The sequence below is a fragment of the Caenorhabditis briggsae genome, assembly GCF_000004555.2.
Source record: "Caenorhabditis briggsae complete genome, chrIV, whole genome shotgun sequence".
In the NCBI taxonomy this organism is placed as follows: Eukaryota; Metazoa; Nematoda; class Chromadorea; order Rhabditida; family Rhabditidae; genus Caenorhabditis; species Caenorhabditis briggsae.
In genome coordinates, this window is record NC_013487.2 from 8,172,185 (window position 1) to 8,194,281 (window position 22,097).

Below are 22,097 nucleotides of genomic sequence, written 5' to 3' on the forward strand. Positions count from 1 at the left end.
ATGGAACACACCAGGCTATTCTCTGATGGAGAACCGATTCGCTCTGAAATTAAGACCAGTGGGAGGAGTACTATAAATTTTGTAGTTTTTCTTATCATTTTTTGGATTTTCATATTTCTGATTGGATATTTAGTTGGGTCCAGAACAGGTATATCATCTAACGTTTCAGTCATATCTATTAATTACAACTTCAGAGGAACCACTGAATGAAGTTACTGTAGTACACTATGATCCATATATAAATTATGACAAGTGAGTTGCAAAAACATAAATGCTGAAAACTATCCTTATTTCAGTTTTTCCTCTGTTCCCATTTGTCGTGTTGAGAGTTGGAACAACAAAACGACAAAAAGTTTCCCATTCTACGATCTTTATAGATACTTTGCTGATAAAAAAGTAACAGGATCTGAAGGATTATCCGATGGACAGCTTCGTCTTTTAACTGCATTTCTTTATGAAGGATACATTGTAGTAACGCATACAGCTGAAAATCCCAAAGGCGTAGGAAAAGGTGTTTACTGTTTTTACTACGATTGCAACCGAAATGAACTCCCTGGTACAAGATTTCAATCGTTTGTCTTTCCAATGACTGCAGTTCATTGTCCAAGACGAGAGGGAGCTCAATATGTTTCGTTGGGTTTCGAAAAGGAATTGTCACCCAAAGAAGAACCAATTCCTTTATTAAATCGAATGTTTGAATGTAAATTTTTAAAATTACAGATTTTGGAACACTGATGCTTTTCAGATCCACCACACGAGGTCGGAGTATGTGTTGGTCAAATTTATGGCGATGAGAAGAAATGGTTAGAGATCATTGAATACGTAGAGCATCATAAATTAATGGGTGCTAATATGTTTTATTTCACTATTCTGGAAATGGATGGGTACACTAAACGAACAATCGAAGATTATCAACGACTCGGACAAATTGAAGCAACATTTGTAAATATAGAATATGAAAAAATTAACTGGCTTTTTCATATGATTCAAGTTCATGTAAGACTTTCACTATTTCTACATTTGATCTCATTTATTTCCGGAATGTTTCTTCCGCAGTAAGTTTCATTCAAAATGGGTAATTGGAATCGATATTGATGAGAGATTGGTTATGACAAAAGTACCATTGCTGAGCTTTTTGAAGTAAGATCAAATCTCAAACCAAAATTCTTCCCACCCTGTATTTTTAGTCAGCAGGATCCAAACACATGCGAGATTAATTTCGGGATTCGTCGAATTCAGAAAAAATACGATGATCCTGAAAAGTATATTTCTACAAACTACACTCGTTCTTCTCTATCCTTCTATCGGAATAATTTGACAATAACACATCGATGGGGAGCTTTCAAATCACTCTTCCAGCCAGCGAAAACTCATGCAATTCACTTTCATTGGACTATCCGACAACATGAAGGATGTCGTGTAAAGACAGCAAAACGTCAGGAAGGATACATTCGACATTACCGAACAACTGCCTCTTCAAGTCTTTCTGGATCTTGGATTTCTATTTTCAAGCCATACAATATCACACAAATGGACCCAGAATTTTCCAGAAAGCTGGAAGAACGGGTTATCCGTAAAGTGGAGTACCTGTATAAACTTCATCCAGTGTTTTGTGAATCGATTGATGAAAAAATAAGGACACATTTTCCGAAAGATTTGCATTGTGTTAATTCTACTGTAATACTGTAATGAAACATATAACAAGCAGTGAATTTCAAAAGTTTTAATTTTCACATCAAAGTACTGAAATTTCAAAAATTTTTGTGAGCCACGTGAATCCTTTGAATCTCCCAAAAGATGGACCGTTAAGTTTTTGGGAGCAATGTGTTTTTTCAACAAATATAACAGAAATATTAACACTTTCTGAATATTTTTCTAAAAATTAAAACTTTTGAAAATCACTACTTGTTATATTATTAAAAATTGTGTGTTTTTTCGCTTAATCTCTGAAACTGATGACGCAGTCACTTTGAACAGAAAGTTCAGAAATTTTGACCAAAAAGGATGTCGTGGACCGGGAATTAAGAATTTTCGGACTTTTTGTATTGTTTTTTTTTCGTAGAGTTTTTGCTGTCAGAGCGATCTCAATGACTTTATCAATCTTTCGAAATAACGATAGAATCTCCGAATTGATCCGCATTGCAATTGGGTTCATTTTGAGTAGGAACTTTTTTTAATTGCCAGAAGCCAGACAATGTGAAGAAAAGTGGAGAAAAAACGAAGTATTCCTCTGAATGCAGTTCTCTGGCATTTTCGGAGCAATTTCTCGTTTTCTGTGAAAAACTTTTCCAGATAAAAACATTTTTTTATACCATTGACCGTGAAAGACGGTCCCACAGCGACAACTACAGTAACCGAAAAAATAGTTTTCAGGATTTATTTTTTGTTTCCAGTCGATTTTTTCGACTTTTAGGGAAAGATAACAGGAAAATCGACAAAAAGATAGTAAAAAACAAGGAAATAAATTACAAAAAAAGTAATTTTTTAGTTTATGGTTGCTCTCACTCTGGGATCTTTGATCAACTAGCTCCAATAGCGCTCCAATATAACAGTTCAACTTTGTGATCTTCTATGTCGGATGGATTCGGATGATCTGAAGCGATAATGGACGGAGTTTACAGGATAAACTGAGAAATCTTCTTCAATCTGAAAAAATAATAGGGAGATCGTAAAAATTTTTGATCTACCAAAAAAAATTTCCCGCGCGCGCTTCTGAAAGTGAGAATCGTTTCCTCAATTCAAACCAGTCATTCTTCTTCTTCTTTTTCTCGTTTAATGACACAATAATCTTTCTTTGTTACTGTTCTTTTTCTTTTGATTTCTCCTTTTCCCAACCCAATCGTTTTCTAATTTTCAGCCTCCATCCCTCATCCTTAAATCTTCTGTAAATAGTTTCCTGTACAAATACAGTCAACTTCTACTACTAACAAATTACTCGAAAAATGATGCTCAAAGCAGAAAAGGAGCCATCCAGAAGGCGGCAACTCATTGGAATTCTGATAATTGGACTTGTATTGCTAACCACTGGATGTCTTTACAAACCGCTTCCCGAAGGATTTACGATTACTAAATGGGATCGAGTCGTGATGCATGTCGTTGAGCCGGCACTCCGAGTTGCATATTATTACCCGGTTGGTTTTTATTTCAAGCATTTTTTGGATTCGTAAACTTATAATTCTAAACTTTCAAACTTTAGAACTTGATCTATTTTTCTCTGTTTCAAGGTTTTGAAAAATCGAGTTTTCACAGTTCCAAGTCGTATTCGAACAACCATTTTTTTCAGAGCCGAATGTTCTCGAAAGCCAGCGACATGATCTTCTGGACACGTGAAACACTGAACGTTCTCACCAAGACTCTGGGAATCTTCACAACCAATGATCAACTAGAAATCAAATGGCACAATTGGAATGGAACACCCGTCAAATCCTATCGCCCGTTGGACAACAGAACCACCCCGACGGAGCTGTGATATTCATCCATGGAGGTGGATTTGCACTTGGCAACGTGGATATGTATGATTCGTTGATTGGAAGATTAACGGTTGAGATGAAAACATTGTTCATTTCCATCGAGTATCGCCTATCCCCAGAAACTGTATTTCCTGGAGGAATCATGGATTGTGAAGCAGCCATCGACCACTTCTTCAAGTATGCACCAAGACAATTTGGAGTCAACACTTCGAAAATTGTCATTATGGGAGATTCAGCCGGTGGGAACTTGGCTACAGTAATCACACAAAGACGGGCAGCACGTCAAGCTTCACCAAAATTGGCTGGCCAAGTTCTGATCTATCCACTTCTTCAAATGGCTGACATGCAATCTATTTCGTACCGATACTTTCGTTCCAGACTACAAGGATATGCTCTTGTGGATCCAGAATCTGTGGCTTTTTATTACATGTTTTATGCTGGAATTGATATGGATGAGAAGGCTTATTTGGTTCCGAGTGTGACTTCCAATGGACATATTCCAAGACGTCTCAGACCTCATGTTCAGAAGGTACGCTTGAAAACGCTCTCCATGTAAACCAGAACACTTTCAGATGCTCTCCCATAAATCTGTCATCGAGTCGGTCCACAACTATAAGAATCACAGTGTCTCTGAGATTTCAGAAGTAGAATGGAGTGTTGAGGCACAAGAGTTGCTGGAGCCGTTTTTGGCAAATCCAGACTTTTCGCCGTTGATGAGAGAGGACTTGTCGAATCTCCCTCCGACGATGGTTATCACATGCGAATTTGATATTTTGAGGGACGAAGGACTCATTTATGCGCATAGATTAAAGGTGAGCTTTGAATTTTTTCCCCCTGAAGCTTACTATTAGCTATTACAATATCTATAAATTTCTATTTCATTAAATTCTAGTTTCATTCTTAATTCATTTCCAGACATCCGGCGTCCTAACAAAAGCAATCCACTATGAAAACGGTTTCCACGCAATGCTCAACTTCCACAGCGAACTCCACGAAGCCACAAAAGCAGTGAACGACATTGAACAATGGACACTTGAAACAATTGCTCATGCCTGAATATCCTTTGCCTACCGTAGTATTGTCTAGTAGTTTGACGTTTATTGCTTCAAAAGCATTTATTACCGAATTCATTTTTTTCGAATCTCTTCTGTCACATCTCACACTTTGCTTGTACATGCTTTTTGATCTCTTCTCTTTTCATCTTCTTTTTACAGAATGAAATTCATGCATCTTCTCTGAGCTCTCGCCACAAAGTCAGAAACAAGTGCACTGTAGTTTAAAGGCGCATGCATGCGAGCGTTCAAGAAGGATTTGAAACGAAAAGTCAAAATTCTGTTCAATTATTGTTTCGCGACGAAAAAGCAAGTTTGAAACCTAATATTTGAGAATTATTTTTAAACCCGATGACAAACCGATGACAAACCGATGAATAAGAACAAATTTTACATAACTCGTCTTTGAAGAATCTTCTCTGCAAAAAAAAATAATTTTTTTGCAGAATTGGACGCTAGCGAGATGTAATCCTTAATTTTCAGAGAAAAATTTCAAATGATTCACTCTGTATTTTTATTTTTACAATTAGGATAACTATTCCGATCATGGCCAATAGAAAAACGATATACTTAAAAATAGATTTTATATCTTTCACGATGAGCTCGGATTCTGAATCTTACAGCTGAGAAGGGAAACAATTTGTTTCATTACTTTCTGTGGTAATTCGAAAAACAACAGATATTGAATTTTATATAATTTTATTATTAGAAACAAAAATTAGAAAACAAAAAACAGAAAACATTTAACGGTACTTGGTCTGGTAACGTCCTCTCTTGGCTTTTGGCTGCTCTAGCTCCTCCCACAATCCACTGGATTTTGCTTTTTGAGCTTCAGCGATTCTTTGGTTTCGAGCCTCCATCAACATCTGCTTGACACTCTTCACTCCTTCTTCTGCTTTCTTTTCGGCCTCTTTCTTCACTTCACGTCGTACCCTCATCATTCTCTCCATTCGATCTTTCTCTGTTTTTTTCACTTCTGGCGATGTTTTGGTTGGAGCGGAAGTTGGAGCATTCTTGAAGTTAGATGAAGACGTGGTGGTCACTGGTTTCGATCTTGGCACAAACTTCGCTGGATTCGTTCTTTTGGAGGCAATCAGTCCCATCAGTTCGTCATACGAAGGCGGCGAATAGGATGACGTTCTCTTTGAGTTGAGGACGAGATCAGTTCTTTTTTGTATCATGGTGTTACGAGATTCAGAAGGAGTGACACGACGTACGAAATTCTTTTAATGTTGAACAGAAGTTGGATGTATGGATGGCAGGCAAGAAGACGATCCAGTCATATTGCTTGGCACTGGTTGAGAATTCTTCGGCTTGGAAATCGGTTCGGTGGAATTTGTAGAAGATCCACTAGACGAAAATGATTCCATACTCCAACCACGCTTACGGCTCTTCTCATTCGCTTTCATTGACCCCTTCTGTTCCATACTATTGATCTTTCCAATCACTCTTCGCGCCATATTTCCGACTTGTGGACAATGAATGTATCTGGTAACCAACTCCTCGATCTTCTCTTCCTTCAGCATGGAGAGCGGGTAGTTTTGTTCCAGAAGAGTCTGGAGACCGGAAGGCACTGGGTTGAGGGCAGAGTCCAGATCGTAGGCGATGACGGCCACTTGATCACACATATCATTGTCAGTGAAGGACATATTGTTGAGTTGTTTTTGAGTTTTAGGGATCTGGAAAAAATACGATTGGATAAACGAATTAGAGGATGGTGAAGAGAGAAGAAGAACAATATTAGAAAATATTCTAAACTTTAGAAGACTTGATTCTGAGGGTACAGGCATCTAGAAAAAATCGATTCGGTAGAAAAGTACTGTAATAAAGTAAAAAGGAAATGGGAGAGAACCGGATGAGAATGAAGAATTAATGACTAACTATCCAAAAATATTTCCTACGTTAGGTAAGGGGCGGGGCTTAGCTAATCATTAGGCTCCACCTCCAGGGGAAATTATGGTCCCTGGGAAAGTGAGAGAAATAGTATGAGAAAAGGAGAGTGAGACAGGGTCAAGAGGAATAGGGAGAAGTAAAAGATAAGAAAGACAATGGGATGGGGGATCCAGATATCAGAGAATTTGGAAATGTGTGGATATTTTATATAGGAAAGAGGATATTTCAAATGTTTTCAAATGCAAAGTGTCGACTATTTCAAATATTTAGGAAAAACAGAGATGTTAGAATCTCAATGATCCAAAGTTTATTACGCTGTGTTACTTTTTTATCATTCATATTGTCTAATGAGTAAAAAGTAAGGTCTGGAATCATATAAAAGTGCGTTGAGTCTCGGGATGTTGAGGATTACTGTAGTAAATGATTTTCGAAAATACAATAATCTAATTATTAGCTTCACACTCTAGAATCTGAACTGTACAGAGAACAACCGCAAATGGAAATCTGAAACTTGAGAATTTATCTGAAAAAAAAGTCCAAACGATGTTTAAACGAGTTAAAAAACAACATCAGAGTTTGGATTTTAAAAAGTCCTCATAACCCTTCGACCATGTGGCCGATCCTTTGAAATTCCAAAGTTATTTTTCTTGAATTTTTTCAATTTTTCAATTTGGAATTTTTGAGTTTCTGGTGATCCAGTTATTTCAATATTTTGTTTTAAAAACTACATCAGGGAATACCAAAGGGATCCTTCGGGATTTTTGAGTTTGAAACTATTTTTTTCTCAATTTTCCAACTGATACTGCAGATGACTGTGAGAGGATTTCTTTATGAATACTACCCATTCTATCTTCCACTTTGTACAATAAAATGTTTCAATTTTCCAGATGAGACGTATGTAGATGGCTGCGAAAGATTTCATAAAGTACTGAATTTTTTGTTCCATCGATCTTGGGTAATAAAAGTTTACGACCATTGTTGTTATGGTTTGGTCTAATAATAAGAACACAGTATTATTTATGACTGTAATGAGTGTTTTTTGACATTCAAAACATTGTATCTACAGTGCAATTGTTACCTTTGTAATCTCTCATTCTTCCCAATATCCGGTCATCAAACTCCCAGTTTTCAGAACACTAATCTTCATATAGTCTTAAAAACCATACATCAATTATACAGAATAGTAGGTCAAAGTAACAATCAATGTTACCATCTGGTTCTGGCTTCACCCTATACCAATGTTCAAACGGAATATGATGAGAGTGTAGATGAGGTCCTGGGAAATAGGTTGAGAGGACTTGGCTAACAATGAAAATGAAACTGGAATATCTTTTTCCAAGGAGCACAAGTCTGTCTACATTTTCATCATATTCCGTCTGAACATTGGTACAAGGTGCAGGCACAACCAGATGGTAAAATTGACCGTCCCTTTGATTTCTTATGTATTCTATAATTGTTATATGATTTTTAAGACTAGGTGAAGCTGAGTATTCTGAACACTGGGAGTTTTATGGCCGGTGATCGGGAATGTTGAGGGATTTCAAACTTACGAAGGGTATTATTTATAATATGTTTACTTTTGGTGGATACTCTGTTTCGGATACTAGAAAACACTCAGTACAATCATAAATAAATCGATAAAGTTTCCTTATTATTAGCCCTAATCATAAAAATAGTCGTAAACTTTTATTACCCAAAATCGATATAACAAAAATTTCGGTACTTTACAAAATCTTTCACAGTCATCTACATACGTCTCATCTGGAAAATTGAAACATTTTATTGTACAAAGTGAAAGATAGAATGGGTAGTATTCATAAAGAAATCCTCTCACAGTCATCTCCAGAAAAGTAAAATTCTGAAGCTTACCAGTTGGAAAATTGAGAAAAAATTTCAAACTCAAAAATCCCGAAGGATCACTTTGGTATTCCCTGAAGTGGTTATCGAAACAAAATTCTGAAATGACTGGATCTCCAGGAACTAAAAAATCGAAATTCGAAAATTTTTTAAATCAGGAAAAATGACTTTGGAAGATCAAATGATCGGCCACATGTTCGAAGGGTTGTGATGACTTTTTTGAATCCAAACTCTGAAGTTATTTTTTAACTCGTTTGAACATCGTTTGGACTTTTTTCAGATAAATTCTCAAATTTCAGATTTCTGAATTCTTCATTTTTTTAGATTTCCATTTGCGGATGTTGTCTTAATAGTTCATATTCTAGAGTGTGAAGCTAATAATTTGATTACTGCATTTTCAAAAAGCATTTACTACAGTAATCCTTAACATCCTGAGACTCAACGCACGATTATATAATTCCGGGCCTTACTTTTTACTCATTAGACAATATGAATGGTAAGAATGTAAAACAGCATAATGAATGTTTGATCATTCAGGTTCTAACATCTCTGTTTTTCCTAAATATTTGAAATAGTCACCACTTTTTACGTTCTTGATGGTCAAGTCCGGTCTGGATTTGTGAAAAAAAAACATGCATTTGAAAACATTTGAAATATCCTCTTTCCTATATAAAATATTCAAACATTTCCAAATTCTCTGATATCTGGATCCCCCATCCCCTTGTCTTTCTTATCTTTTACTTCTCCCTATTCCTCTTGACCCTGTCTCACTCTCCTTTTCTCATACTATTTCTCTCACTTTCCCAGGGACCATAATTTCCCCTGGAGGTGGAGCCTAATGATTAGCTAAGCCCCGCCCCTTACCTAACGTAGGAAATATTTTTGGATAGTTAGTCATTAATTCCTCATTTTCATCCGGTTCTCTCCCATTTCCTTTTTACTTTATTACAGTACTTTTCTACCGAATCGATTTTTTCTAGATGCCTGTACCCTCAGAATCAAGTCTTCTAAAGTTTAGAATATTTTCTAATATTGTTCTTCTTCTCTCTTCACCATCCTCTAATTCGTTTAACCAATCGTATTTTTTCCAGATCCCTAAAACTCAAAAACAACTCGACAATATGTCCTTCACTGACAATGATATGTGTGATCAAGTGGCCGTCATCGCCTACGATCTGGACTCTGCCCTCAACACAGTGCCTTCCGGTCTCCAGACTCTTCTGGAACAAAACTACCCGCTCTCCATGCTGAAGGAAGAGAAGATCGAGGAGTTGGTTACCAGATACATTCATTGTCCACAAGTCGGAAATATGGCGCGAAGAGTGATTGGAAAGATCAATAGTATGGAACAGAAGGGGTCAATGAAAGCGAATGAGAAGAGCCGTAAGCGTGGTTGGAGTATGGAATCATTTTCGTCTAGTGGATCTTCTACAAATTCCACCGAACCGATTTCCAAGCCGAAGAATTCTCAACCAGTGCCAAGCAATATGACTGGATCGTCTTCTTGCCTGCCATCCATACATCCAACTTCTGTTCAACATGAAAAGAATTTCGTACGTCGTGTCACTCCTTCTGAATCTCGTAACACCATGATGCAAAAAAGAACTGATCTCGTCCTCAACTCAAAGAGAACGTCATCCTATTCGCCGCCTTCGTATGACGAACTGATGGGACTGATTGCCTCCAAAAGAACGAATCCAGCGAAGTTTGTGCCAAGATCGAAACCAGTGACCACCACGTCTTCATCTAACTTCAAGAATGCTCCAACTTCCGCTCCAACCAAAACATCGCCAGAAGTGAAAAAAACAGAGAAAGATCGAATGGAGAGAATGATGAGGGTACGACGTGAAGTGAAGAAAGAGGCCGAAAAGAAAGCAGAAGAAGGAGTGAAGAGTGTCAAGCAGATGTTGATGGAGGCTCGAAACCAAAGAATCGCTGAAGCTCAAAAAGCAAAATCCAGTGGATTGTGGGAGGAGCTAGAGCAGCCAAAAGCCAAGAGAGGACGTTACCAGACCAAGTACCGTTAAATGTTTTCTGTTTTTTGTTATTTTTTAATATTTACCCTAATAATAAAATTTTATAAAATTCAAACCCTCTCCTGTTATTTCCATTCCCATAGTTAGAAACAGAGTATGTTGTCTTTCTCTTAGTCGCCAAACTTCCGAGGTTTTCGAATTAAAGTATTTCTTGACTCTTTGTCAATATTTTTTACATAAAAACTAATATAGGCTTAACACTTTGTGGTGCAAGATGTCTAATACATATCATCGAGAATACTCTGAAAACTAATCTAATAACAATCAGCAGTCCATTATATGGACTTTCAAAAGTGTCATTCTAGAATCTTGAGAAATTCTAGTGTTGAGAAAGGTCTAAGGTGCAAAAAAAGGCTAAATGTTGTTCCGTGTATCTCTAGGATCTCCGTTTATCTCTATGATCTCCGTTTTCAAAAATTGAAAATAAAATTCGTTGTTTCTTTCAGGTGTCTAGAGACTATAGAAAGATGTTCGATTCCATTTGTTAGATATTTTGTTCAGAGAACTATGACCACCTCTACGATCTGTATTCCTACTACAACTTCTCATAATTTTCCGTCGTCGTGTATAACTACAGTTTCTATTCCTGAAGAAAGTGATGATTCTTCTCTACTGCTCAATCCAACTTTCAAAAAGAAGAAGAAAGAATTGAAGAAGAAACGACAGGATTTACAAGGAATCAGAGGAATTGCAATACTGTCAGTCCTTTGTTTTCATTTCTTTCCAACAGTTTTCCCGAATGGATATTTGGGAGTTGATCAGTAAGTTTCAAATTTCAAATCGTCTCAAGCTTTAGGTGCTATTTAAGCTCAATGATCTCCGTTCCTAACGGACATGTGCCAACAGATAAAACATTAGTGACATTGTGATAATTAATTTCTCAGTTAAAATTTTGTTGTTATCTTTTAAAGGAACCTGGATAATTGAGCTCAAAGTATACATATAGGGTGTACTGTATTAGAGCATTTAAGGTATCGGCAGAAGACTGAAACTTTTGCTAATTTTTGTTTCTCCTTTTTCCCCACATCTGACTGAATATTCATTTTTTGCTATTCGTATATCAAAATACCCGAATATATCGTCGGCAAAAATCTCTAGCCGTTTTCCAGTCTAGATTTGAATGTTCAGAATCAGATATTGTATTTTATCTGATTCTAAAGGTTTTTTGAAGTCTTGAAGGCAGGCATATTCGTCTTTTGAAGACACAGTTTGTTTCGTGGAAATTGAATGATATAAAAACCAGTCAACATATTTTCAGGTTCTTCGTACTATCCGGTTTCTTGATGTGCATGTTACTCCAAAGATCATCAAAAAGTTTAACCGAGAAGGAGTCAATCCAACTGGTTTCAAGCCTCAAATTAACGTTTCAGTTTTATTACAAACGATTGAAAAGGATATTACCGCTATATCTTCTAGTCATTCTGTTATCATTGATAGCTTTAATCAGAATATTTCCGGATACTGCTTACGAAACAAATTTGGAATCCGGCAGAAAATCTTTGTTGTTTATATCGAACAGGGTTGCAACACAGGAAGAAGATTATTTCACAATGGTTTCAGTTTCAACTTTATCAGTGGTTCACTCATTTCTTTTTTCAGCTGGATATCGCTATTGACATCTTCACGCATACATGGTCCCTCTCTGTTGAAGTTCAGTTCTATATCATTGTTCCGATTTTGTACTTGTTTGCATATAAATGCTTCAAAGAAAATTATCAAGTTCTGTTTTACGGAGTTTTTGGTAACTATTCGGTTAGTAACTAGTCTATTAATATTAGATTCAGGTTTAATATCCTATTGGTACTCCATATTTTTATGCTCTGACAACCAAGCGTTCAATAGTATGTTTGCCAGAGTTTGGCAGTTTATGATTGGTAAGGAAGACCAGCAAAGGAATCTGATTGATATTTTTTAGGAATGATCACATTCAAAATAACAGATTCGAGAATATCTCAATGGAACGAGAAAAATGGAATATTGCAATCCAGTTTCGTGGGAAAAATAGAAAACATGCTAAAATATTTGTTGATTTTTGGCATGATCTTGATAGTGATGTACTCAAGAGAGCTTCCCGACAAAGTCTTGAGGTTCGAAGCGTTTTTGAAACTTTTGGAAAAATAGTTTCAGACCATTTTTCACAATTGCGACGGGAATCCTGATAATGATACCTGAAAATAACAAGATGTTATCATCTCGAATTCTGACATATATTGGTGATATCTCATATTCTTTGTATCTAATTCACTGGCCAATGTATGCTTATTGGAAACTGGTTATGAGTAATAGTGCTTTATGGAATTGTCAACTTGGGTTGATTTTTGTTCTCGCAGTTTTAATCTCAGTGCTAAGCTATGAATGTTACGAAAAGTAATATATTTTCTTTTGAACAAATTGTATCCTTTGTTCAGATGGTATCTCAAGCTATCTTGGTTCCCAATGATTTCAATCTGTTTTATTCTGTTTTTCATAAACGTTCTGGCGCTGAACGAAAATGAAATCGAAGACTGGCTAGCCAATAGACAACCTGGAAACTTCAAAAGACTAGATGGGTTGAATGGAAATAGAACTTATAATTTTGGTAGTTTCAGTAGCTCGCGCCGTACAATGAGAACCTGGTTTACAGATGAAGCAGAGCATCTGAACAGCAAATGGTCAAAAAAAGATATTAAAAATTTAATACATGCTACTTGTGAATACGAATCGGGACAAGGTCCATTTGGATGGTGCAGTCATAAGGTATGGATCTAGATAATGTTTCAAAGAGCTTCTTCATTTAGAGTCTGAAAGGAAAATACAAGGTTATGATAATTGGCAACAGCTGGGCTGCAAATCACGCTCGAATTATCTATGAGGAATGTGGATACAAAGCGAAAAGTATTCTACAAGGATCTGCGATCGGTAAGTTTCTGGGTGGCATGAGATATCATCATGATTTTTAAGGATGTGATCCGTTATACGCGTACAACTACGGAGGACAAAGATGCAAAGATAATGTGAAAATATTTGAGAAGAGAGTCGCGGCAGAAAAACCAGACTATGTATTTCTGTTGTCGAGGTGATTAGTTTCAAAAATACAGAGATGTCGAGATTTTCACCTTTCAGATTCATAGATATATCTGATAATGTAAATGCTACAAATGTGGAAGATGATCCAATTTACCAATCCATGAAAAATCAGACAGAGAAAATTATGAAGCATGTCAAACACAAAATGTTCATTCTGACTTCAATACCAGAGATTGAACATGAAAATGTTGCAAAAATAGTGTCAGTTGTGAAAAGTGGGAAGGATCTAGTGAAATTTGATGTAACGATTTTTTTGATCTATCGAGTCAATTAATTTTTATTTCAGAAGACCTTTGTTCACACATCTCCAGATTCAGCACGTCGACGGCATGCCAAGCTTATCGAAGAATGTAAAAGATGTGTTCCAATAGATTATAAACCATTGTTATGGAATACCACAACAGAAACATGGAGATATTATGATGTGAAGAATAGTGGATTGAGTTACATGACTCAAATCGATCATTTAACTTATCATGGATTGGAACTTGTTAGACATCTTTATACCAGTATTTGTAGGAAATTGTAAAAACATTCATTTTTAATAATTCGGGTCCTTATGAAGAGTCTCAAAATAAAATGGAAAATACAAACTCGTACAATCATAAAAGCATCAAAGTACATAAAGAGAAATATCTATTTCATGAAGTGATAACTGGAGTTTCCATTTTTCAAAAGTTTTTTACAGTGGTCCAATCATGATCGTTCCCATCCAATTGAATATAAAGGTGCCTCTCATTGGGTCCAGTGCAGCAAATCTTGCCAACAATACATCCAGTAAAGAAGATCAAAGAAATCAAGAGCAGACTGATGTACATATAGGGCAGTTGATCATGATCGGATATTTCATTGAAGAATCTTGCAGTTGGAACTTTGACACTTTTTGATTTTTTAAAGGCGGTTACATTTCTGTCAAACTCCACCATTTCTCCAAGGAAGTAGTTGTTCATCTAGAATATATTAATTGGGAAACTTCTTCCCCAAATTATAACACTGACCTTTCTTTCAAATCCATCTTTCATTGTTGGTCTTGCTCCGGTGTTTTCGTTCCAGTAGACATCAAAATATGACGAGTTCTCCAGATTTGTTTTGATGAAACCATTCCCGGGGTTTCCGTACTTTGCAAAGTTAACGAACATGTTCCTATACACTTCTGATAAGTGAGCTTCGTTTTCATCTTGTTCAAAAGAATGAACACCAAAAAGATATGAAAGGTCGTCAGTGTGAGATGCATGTTTCGGGTAAGAATACTCGTAGAGGTATGTCTAAAGAAGTGTGATCAACCAGGGACAAGGAATGTTTTTAAACTTACCGGAACCTTATTTTCTAGCAGCTTGTTTGTTTTCAACTGTGTTTGAGCAATAATTGCAAGGGTTTCGTCGGCATGTCCCTCGAAATCTAAGAACATTTGAAATCTACTTTTTCCAGTAAAATATTAACCAACCGAAATTCTTTTTTTTCTTGTCTCTTCTATACTTTTCATCACATTCCTCATAGTTTTTATATCCCATTGCCTTGGAGATGTCATGATATGCCATGAACTTATCAAGTTCTAAAGATGTGCATCCTACCATTGTTGGCATCTTTTGTGGCGTTTCGAATAGTTGAGCCAATGAAACTTCCTGGATAAGAGGCTCTCGAATAATGTGACCATCGTAAGCTGGGAATCCAGCGTCTTCGAGAATTCGTTGGATTCTGAATGCAATAAGGAAACTTGCAGGGATGGTTTACTCAACTAACCTGAGCAATTCCAACGCATCTTTCTTTTGCAGACATTTCATTACTAAATAGTCATGTTGCTTTTCAGAAAGTTTTTTAGTCAATCCTAGAGGGACAGAGCAGTTGGCATGATCCACAAATCGTTTTGTCTTCTCAATTTGGAGTTCAAAAGTGTCAAAGTACAGTACTGTGGACATACTCACAGACTTTTGGAAAAGACTGGAAATACATATTATTTTTAATTTTCAGATGTTTCTTTTGAAACCCCCACCTCATATCCCTATTGACTTTCGTACTAAACTGTAGTGTAGAGACAACATGTGCACCATAAGAATGCCCTAACAATGTAATATTTTTGTTGCTCCCTCCGAAGTGGTGAATTTCTGATTTGACGAATTCCAAACCATGAACAATGTCTACAAGTTTCTAGTTTTGAAAATCGAATTCGATGATGAAAAACGTACCGAATAATCCAAGATTGTTTGGAGCAACACTCTGATCTTTCACAACGAAATGTGAGAAGATTCCAAGACGGAAAGCAGGGATAACAAGAACTACATCTGAAGGAAAAGCGGGATTTATAAGAATTTAAAAATCGAGTTTGATGGTTATAAGTTTTGTACCTCGACTCGCAAACGCATCAAAAATGACGGTATCATTGAACATGACAGCAGAATCATACAACATTTCTCCGCCATGAATATAAACTATAACTGCACAATTTTTGGATTTCTGAAGTTCAATATCGAATTATTATAATTTTCAAAAAATAATCTTACTAAACAATTCTCAGAAGTGAAGATATTTACATGAAGACAATCTTCGTCCACCCATTTTTGAGGACTAGAAGTAGTAGAAGAGTTGGACATGCAGGCTGGTCCATATTCTGAAATTCTTCTAGTAGAAAGAAACATCTTCATATAAAACAACTACCTTTGGCATTCAATATTCCTTTCCATTTATCCGGTTTTTCTGGTTTTTGAAATCTCAGTTTTCCAATTGGAGGTTTAGCAAATGGAACCTTTCTGAATGAACGGAAATTTTCAACATCCGTTCCCTCAACACTGCCGAACGACGTTTTTACTATTGCCCCATCAGCAAATAGTATAAGACTAAGTATAGTAATTAATAATTGTTGCATACTATCTGAAAATTGGCTGGAATTTATATAATGAAAAGTTAGATAAAAATAGTTTCAACGAACAGAAAATTGGAAAAATCATGTAATGCGTACTCAGCAGTATTCCGTTTATGAAAACCGAATAGATAACGAACGCAACAAAAAAAACAACAGAGAAGAGAGCAGAGACATAGAATGATAAGATAGCCGTGACATGATGACATATCGATTCTAGGAAAGTGCAATGCAATAAAAATTGGTTAGGCCAAGAGTTCACCTTTATGAAATGTGATGAGACTTCTTTCCTATTTCCTTTTATCCAAACTCGTTTTGGTGTAGTTTTTCCTGAAAAGATTTCGCATGTTCACATTCTCATAGTGTCAGGTTTCAGATAAATACTTTTGTTGTTGTAGAAGTTTAAAAAAACAAATTCATTGATTTTTTGGCAACATTCAATAAAATGGAACATTGGAGAGTGAGAGTTTGGCTGGACACCCGAAGAAGTAAACAATAGCAAGAGATTATTAGATAGCAAAAAATCGACCCAAGGAAATATGGACAAAATGAAAAACCGAATCCCTTTAAACATTATCACCGCGTTCGTTTGGACGTGTAGTAGTTGAGAATGGGTCGCGCATCTGGAAATGTACGAATACATAATTTTGAATGGGTTATCGTACTATTCCGAAAATTCGAAACTTCAAAAATAAGAACTGACCAAAGTGACATTTTCAGCTTTGGATGTGGCGGAATAAGCGTACACGTTAGTGGCAGCTGTACCCGTAGTGGTTACATAACATGGACGGAATTGGAGAATCTGTAAAATGGAAAAGTTAGACACCATCCTAAAAAATCTAACTTTGGCTATTTAAACTTTTTGAAACAGTTCGCACTCACCATGGATTGCAAAGCGTTTCTAAACGACTCGTTGACTAGAGCATAGACAATTGGATTAACACAGGTTGAGGAGATTCCGACTAGGTGACAGAAGATGTACCTGAAAATTACTTATTTGTAAAAACAAATTTCCCAACAAAACATACATATTTTGAGAGTAGTTGATGATTTCCAAACCATTCAAAACATGATAAATATTCATCGGAGCCCAGCAGACTGCATAGGTGAGGACCAACAAGAACAGCAAAAGGAGAGCTCTTCTATTACGGTTCTGCATTTGCATTCTTCTAGTTGTATCTACCGTTCGTGACACTTTCGATCTCTTCTGAATAGTTGAGCCGATTTGGAAATAGGCGAATGCCAATGCAACGAGTGGAAGAATGTATTGGATGGCAAGAACCACAAATGTGTATGTGGTTTTGGAAACGATAGCGTTGTCCCATGCTTCTTGCATTTCGGCACAGATTTCAGGAACTTCGCGATTACAGTAGGTTAGCTGAAAAACCATCAGATTCAGTATTTCGACTTTTTATAATAATTTATTACCATCTTCGGTGTTGCACGATCACTCCATGGATCAAATGGAGCAAGTTTCGAGCTGACTGCTAGTGCATACGGTAACGCGACCATAATGGAAATGATCCATACGAAAACGTAGCACAGAAGTGGAGCGGTGGCAGCTAATCGCCATCGGACTGGACACAATGTCAGAAGAACACGATCCATTGCAATGAAAGCAAGGGTCAGGGAGGAGACAAATGTGTTTACTGCCTGGACACCGGCGAGCTGAAATGATTTCAGAGTTTAGAAGTTTGTTGAAACATGTTGCAAGACTTACAAATTTACAAGACCAGTCTCCAAATGGCCAGAATAAATTAAGGCTAGTATAAAGTGTGACAGGAGCCGTGACCACACAAAGTATCAGATCAGAGAATGCCAAATTGACAATGAAACTGTTTCTCAAATTTCTCAAGTTCGCAGTTCTGGCGAATGCGAGAAGGACAATAAAGTTGGCGAGCGCTCCAAATGAGCAAACAAGTCCATACATTGGAACGATTGGCGATCCATCGAAATTGATTTTGTAGAGACTATTCTGAAAGTTTATAGCTTATGGAAATGGTCAAAATTCGATTGAAAATTTACTTGATAATTTTGCATCTCTTCGAACCAATCGCAATGAATTTCGGTCCATTCTCCCGTAGAGTTAGGTGGTTGCATACTGGAACATTAATATTATTGAAATGCTTCAGGAGGCAAAAAAAAATAAAGGAATTTAAATAAATTTGTAATAGAATGTAAATATATAGTTTTTTTTGTACTATTAGGCTTCTTGTATTTCAGGGATATTTTCAGAAAGGTGATCCGGAAACTGCCTGGATTTCTGGTAAATTAACATTCATAAAAAACAAGACATGATCCCAGGAAAAAGTTTGACACGAATTAGCAAAAAGTGGAGAAAAAGGGAAGCAGTTAATGACGTGAACTAGGTTTGACTGGAGATGAGACACTGACTTTAATTGGTTTAGCCCTCTCGTTTCTCTCCTCTGAAATGGAAGTTAGAAGGGAAGAAATTGGCGAACTTTTTCGCTTTTTTCGTTCATCTCTCTCTTTTTTACTTTTCTAATAGTTTTTAGACACCCACAAACGGAAATTATTTCGTATTTGTACCCACCCGAAAAACAGAAACAAAAAGAGACAGAAAGGAAGTGAGAGGAACGGGTAGAAGGGGAATTTGAGCCAAAAAATGAAAATATTCGGGGAAAAACATAGAGTGCTATATGACATTAGATATCCGATATCCAGTTGTCTAGAAGATATCTCATTCTTATCAGAGCATAATTCTGAAATCCAGATTTAGTCTGATGAAAATTGTGGATGAATGATTTTTTAAACTGCACCATACGTGGGCTTGCATATTCGGATTATTCTAAAAAGCTCCAGAGTCAGACATCTTTTCAAAACATCTTTGAAGCTTGAACAAGGAATAGAGATCACAGTTTCCTAACTTCTTGAATGTCTAATTTGTTTTGGAGATGGATCGTTGACGCAAAAAAAGAACAAAGAATATACTCAAAAGTGTTTATTTTTTCTTCGGAATTGGAGATCAAATTCAGTGTTTTCTTATTTCTAGAAAATTAAAATGCAAAGAAAAATCATTCGAAACAAAACTTGAAACATGCGTCAGAGCCAGAATTTTGGTTCGCCTTTTTGGGAAATTCGTCCAAAATTCATATTTTGAGAGCGGAAGAAACGAACCGCTTCCAGCCGTTCAAAAATTCAAGCCTCGCTCTCATTTTTCGAGTATGCATTGAATTTCTGATGAATCTGAAAGGTCTCTACAAGTTCGATTTTAGTATCAAAGAGTTGTTTTTCAAAAAGCTAGTATTCTGAAATAATGAGGAGTAGATGAAGACTATTTCCACAGAATTGGTCACTTGGAATAGGAAATTCTAAACTCTACAATCCAAAAATCGTAGAAAGAAAGAAAGCAAAAAGTGGTCTAGTCAAATTTAAAATTCTTGCGTAGAAAGGGGACCACTGGATTCGAAATGTACAAATTATGAATTGAAAATCAGTGAATTGGATATCCGGTCCTTAGTTCTATGGGATTTTTGGGATTCCTAAACCCCATGAATTCTACATATGGAATCCACAATGGGATTCAGAATGGGGTTAACAAATAGCTTTATTGTTTTCAGGAGAATCGAACCTATTTCTAGTCAGTAGTCAACTCAATTTTACGCCTCAATTTTGATCTGGCCGGTTCTGAATCAATTAGAATGGTGTAGGAGAAAAGGGTGGGAACGATGAGGATAAGAGGCACAAGATGAGGAAAGAAGAGGAAGGCGAAAAAAAACGGACGATGGGAGGGCGAATGAAATTTTAATGAAGAAATAGTCATTCGAGCACGAGCTAGAAAGCCGTATGAGATATGTCAGGTTAAGACGGCTATGTTGAAAACCCAAAGCATAGAAGGTTGGGATTATAATAATTCTGATTATGGCGAAATTGAATCGGTTGATTTGAGGCGCTAATAAAGATGAAGAGCTATCTGAGAGCTTTTTGTCAAAAACAATCAAAGCGATCGAAAGCTCAAATCGTTCAAAAATATGGTTTCCGTAAAAGTGTGGCCCATTCAATTCGTTTCTCTAGACATCGGCTTTTGATCGGTGACCGAGTCGACAGATCAGTTTTCAAATTTCGGCTATCTCTCCCTGAAATGGATTCCTTGTCTTCCCACTTCTATCCATTTCATTTTCAGCAGTGCGTCTATAAATGACGTGTCTGGACCCTTCTCGAGACGCGTCCCGAAAAAAGAAGCGGAACTTTTGAAAACAACAGAAGATGTACGAAAGAAGAAGAAATTAAAGACGAGGTTTTGGTGTAAATGTGATTTTATCGGGACCAAAGAAATCTCGGATCTAATTGTATTTCTCTTTTTTCCATTCCAACCAACAATACATTCAATTGACGTCGTGACGGTGTCAGGGGGTAGAGAAAAAAGAAACCGATCCAGTGTAGTTTTTTTCTTCTTCTGACTCATAGAGAGACAAGAATAGAAAATTAGGAGAAGAAGAAGAGGGTCCAAGTTTTTATATATTTTCGTGTTATTGTGTTATGTGGATGCTTAGAGAATGAGAAGGAAGTCTTATAAATTTTTTGGGATGACCCAAGGTCCAAGACTCTTTTAGATTCGGGAAAAAATAATTAGAATAGAAAATGAGTTGAATACGGGGATACAGGTCAATTCATAGAAACTGGAACGAAATTATATATCAAAAAATGAAAAAAAATACAAGGAAATGGAGGTGGATGATGTATATTGAATTAAAACTATGGCTTCATTCTCAATTTTTCTAAAAGCAATAGTGATGTGTAATAGCTCAGAACACAATTTGATTCAACTTTTATGAGAGACAATTTGAAAAAATCCTGTGATAGAAGAGCCCCGACACTGTGAAGTTTGAGATAGTTTTTCTTGGCTCTCATGAAAGATATAAAAATTTTTAACTAATAAAATGTTTGTGATATTATGGTAAACAATTTATCAGTTGACAACTTTTTCATATCCCTGACAGGAACCGTGATAAGTTGGATTAAAGTTGAAAAGCAGGGGCTCTTCTATTACAGGTTTTACGGTATACTCTTTCTTTTTTTGAAAAAAAACCAAGTGCTGTTGGAAAACAGGGGCCATATGCAAGAAAGTGGAAAACTATTTTCTGAAAGTCTTAAATTTTTTCCCATTAAAAAAAGATAAAATGTATTCTGGGCTAAAAATCACTAAAAATTGATAAAAGAACTGTGAAAATCCTTTCCAGACTTTCAGAAAACGATTTTCAAAAAACCGGAAAATGGTTTTCCACTTTCTTGCATACGGCCACAGGAATACGTGAAAAACGAAGAAAAAGCATGGAAAATCAGTAGCTGAAACCTCTCGTTTTAGACATGTTTCATCCATCTTCTTCTCCTTTTTTCTCTTTCCGTATCTTATTTCTGGACATCTCAAAAAAACTTTTTAAGATGAAGCGATTGATATTCGAAAGTTGTTTTTCGTCTTTTTTTTTCTTCACAGGAAACGCCGTGTTCACTCTCGGTACTTCTTATGAATCCTAATCTATGATTCTGAACCTTCTTACTCTGACTATCTTTTTTTTTAAGTGTTTCAGGAGGCAAAGTTAACTGGGACCCAAGGGGTTCAAGGTACAAGATCGAAAAGGGGGGGGGGGGAATGGAAAGAAGAAAAACATAGCTAGATAAGGAAACATTGAATAAGAAAATTGAAAATTGAAATTGAAGAAATTGAGAAAAACGGGCACTGAGAATTCAATGCGTTTCATTGTTACCCTTCTAAATTTCTATTTTCGCTTCTATTTTTTTAATTTTACAACAATGTGCCTTCCTTTAAGGTTATAAAAAACAAGGAGGAAGTGGAGATTATTGAAAAATGTGTGTAGTCAACAGAAAATAAATATTAAAGAGACTCTGA

At 36.3% G+C, this 22,097-nt stretch overlaps 7 protein-coding genes across 7 annotated transcripts; 4 read left to right on the forward strand and 3 right to left on the reverse strand.

Annotated features, from left to right (window-relative positions):
* On the forward strand, positions 1-1,689 carry CBG05742 (the record flags this gene model as incomplete). Its single annotated transcript, XM_045235575.1, has 5 exons — positions 1-148; positions 195-252; positions 297-700; positions 746-1,055; positions 1,188-1,689. 5 exons carry the CDS (start codon positions 1-3, stop codon positions 1,687-1,689), a joined length of 1,422 nt encoding a protein of 473 aa, XP_045093162.1.
* A 1,253-nt stretch (positions 1,690-2,942) lies between these two features.
* Positions 2,943-4,526, forward strand: CBG05741 (the record flags this gene model as incomplete). Its single annotated transcript, XM_045235576.1, has 5 exons — positions 2,943-3,131; positions 3,284-3,418; positions 3,448-3,999; positions 4,043-4,282; positions 4,386-4,526. The coding sequence occupies 5 exons, from the start codon at positions 2,943-2,945 to the stop codon at positions 4,524-4,526; spliced, it is 1,257 nt and encodes a 418-aa protein (XP_045093163.1).
* A 1,222-nt stretch (positions 4,527-5,748) lies between these two features.
* Positions 5,749-6,171, reverse strand: CBG05740 (the record flags this gene model as incomplete). The annotated part of the gene is made up of 1 exon (XM_002633014.2): positions 5,749-6,171. One exon carries the CDS (start codon positions 6,169-6,171, stop codon positions 5,749-5,751), a length of 423 nt encoding a protein of 140 aa, XP_002633060.2.
* Positions 6,172-9,393: 3,222 nt separating this feature from the next.
* CBG05739 lies at positions 9,394-10,299 on the forward strand (the record flags this gene model as incomplete). The annotated part of the gene is made up of 1 exon (XM_002633013.2): positions 9,394-10,299. The coding sequence occupies one exon, from the start codon at positions 9,394-9,396 to the stop codon at positions 10,297-10,299; it is 906 nt and encodes a 301-aa protein (XP_002633059.2).
* Positions 10,300-10,815: 516 nt separating this feature from the next.
* CBG05738 lies at positions 10,816-13,903 on the forward strand (the record flags this gene model as incomplete). Its single annotated transcript, XM_045235577.1, has 11 exons — positions 10,816-11,069; positions 11,567-11,861; positions 11,908-12,049; positions 12,093-12,182; positions 12,224-12,395; positions 12,436-12,675; positions 12,717-13,044; positions 13,086-13,206; positions 13,249-13,363; positions 13,411-13,639; positions 13,661-13,903. 11 exons carry the CDS (start codon positions 10,816-10,818, stop codon positions 13,901-13,903), a joined length of 2,229 nt encoding a protein of 742 aa, XP_045093164.1.
* Positions 13,904-14,045: 142 nt separating this feature from the next.
* On the reverse strand, positions 14,046-16,234 carry CBG05737 (the record flags this gene model as incomplete). The annotated part of the gene is made up of 10 exons (XM_002633011.2): positions 14,046-14,324; positions 14,373-14,639; positions 14,687-14,772; positions 14,819-15,069; positions 15,115-15,312; positions 15,365-15,509; positions 15,558-15,653; positions 15,717-15,825; positions 15,873-15,979; positions 16,027-16,234. 10 exons carry the CDS (start codon positions 16,232-16,234, stop codon positions 14,046-14,048), a joined length of 1,746 nt encoding a protein of 581 aa, XP_002633057.2.
* Positions 16,235-16,794: 560 nt separating this feature from the next.
* Positions 16,795-18,328, reverse strand: Cbr-npr-12 (the record flags this gene model as incomplete). Its single annotated transcript, XM_002633010.1, has 7 exons — positions 16,795-16,851; positions 16,932-17,030; positions 17,111-17,210; positions 17,257-17,606; positions 17,657-17,896; positions 17,949-18,203; positions 18,254-18,328. 7 exons carry the CDS (start codon positions 18,326-18,328, stop codon positions 16,795-16,797), a joined length of 1,176 nt encoding a protein of 391 aa, XP_002633056.1.
* Positions 18,329-22,097: the final 3,769 nt, after the last annotated feature.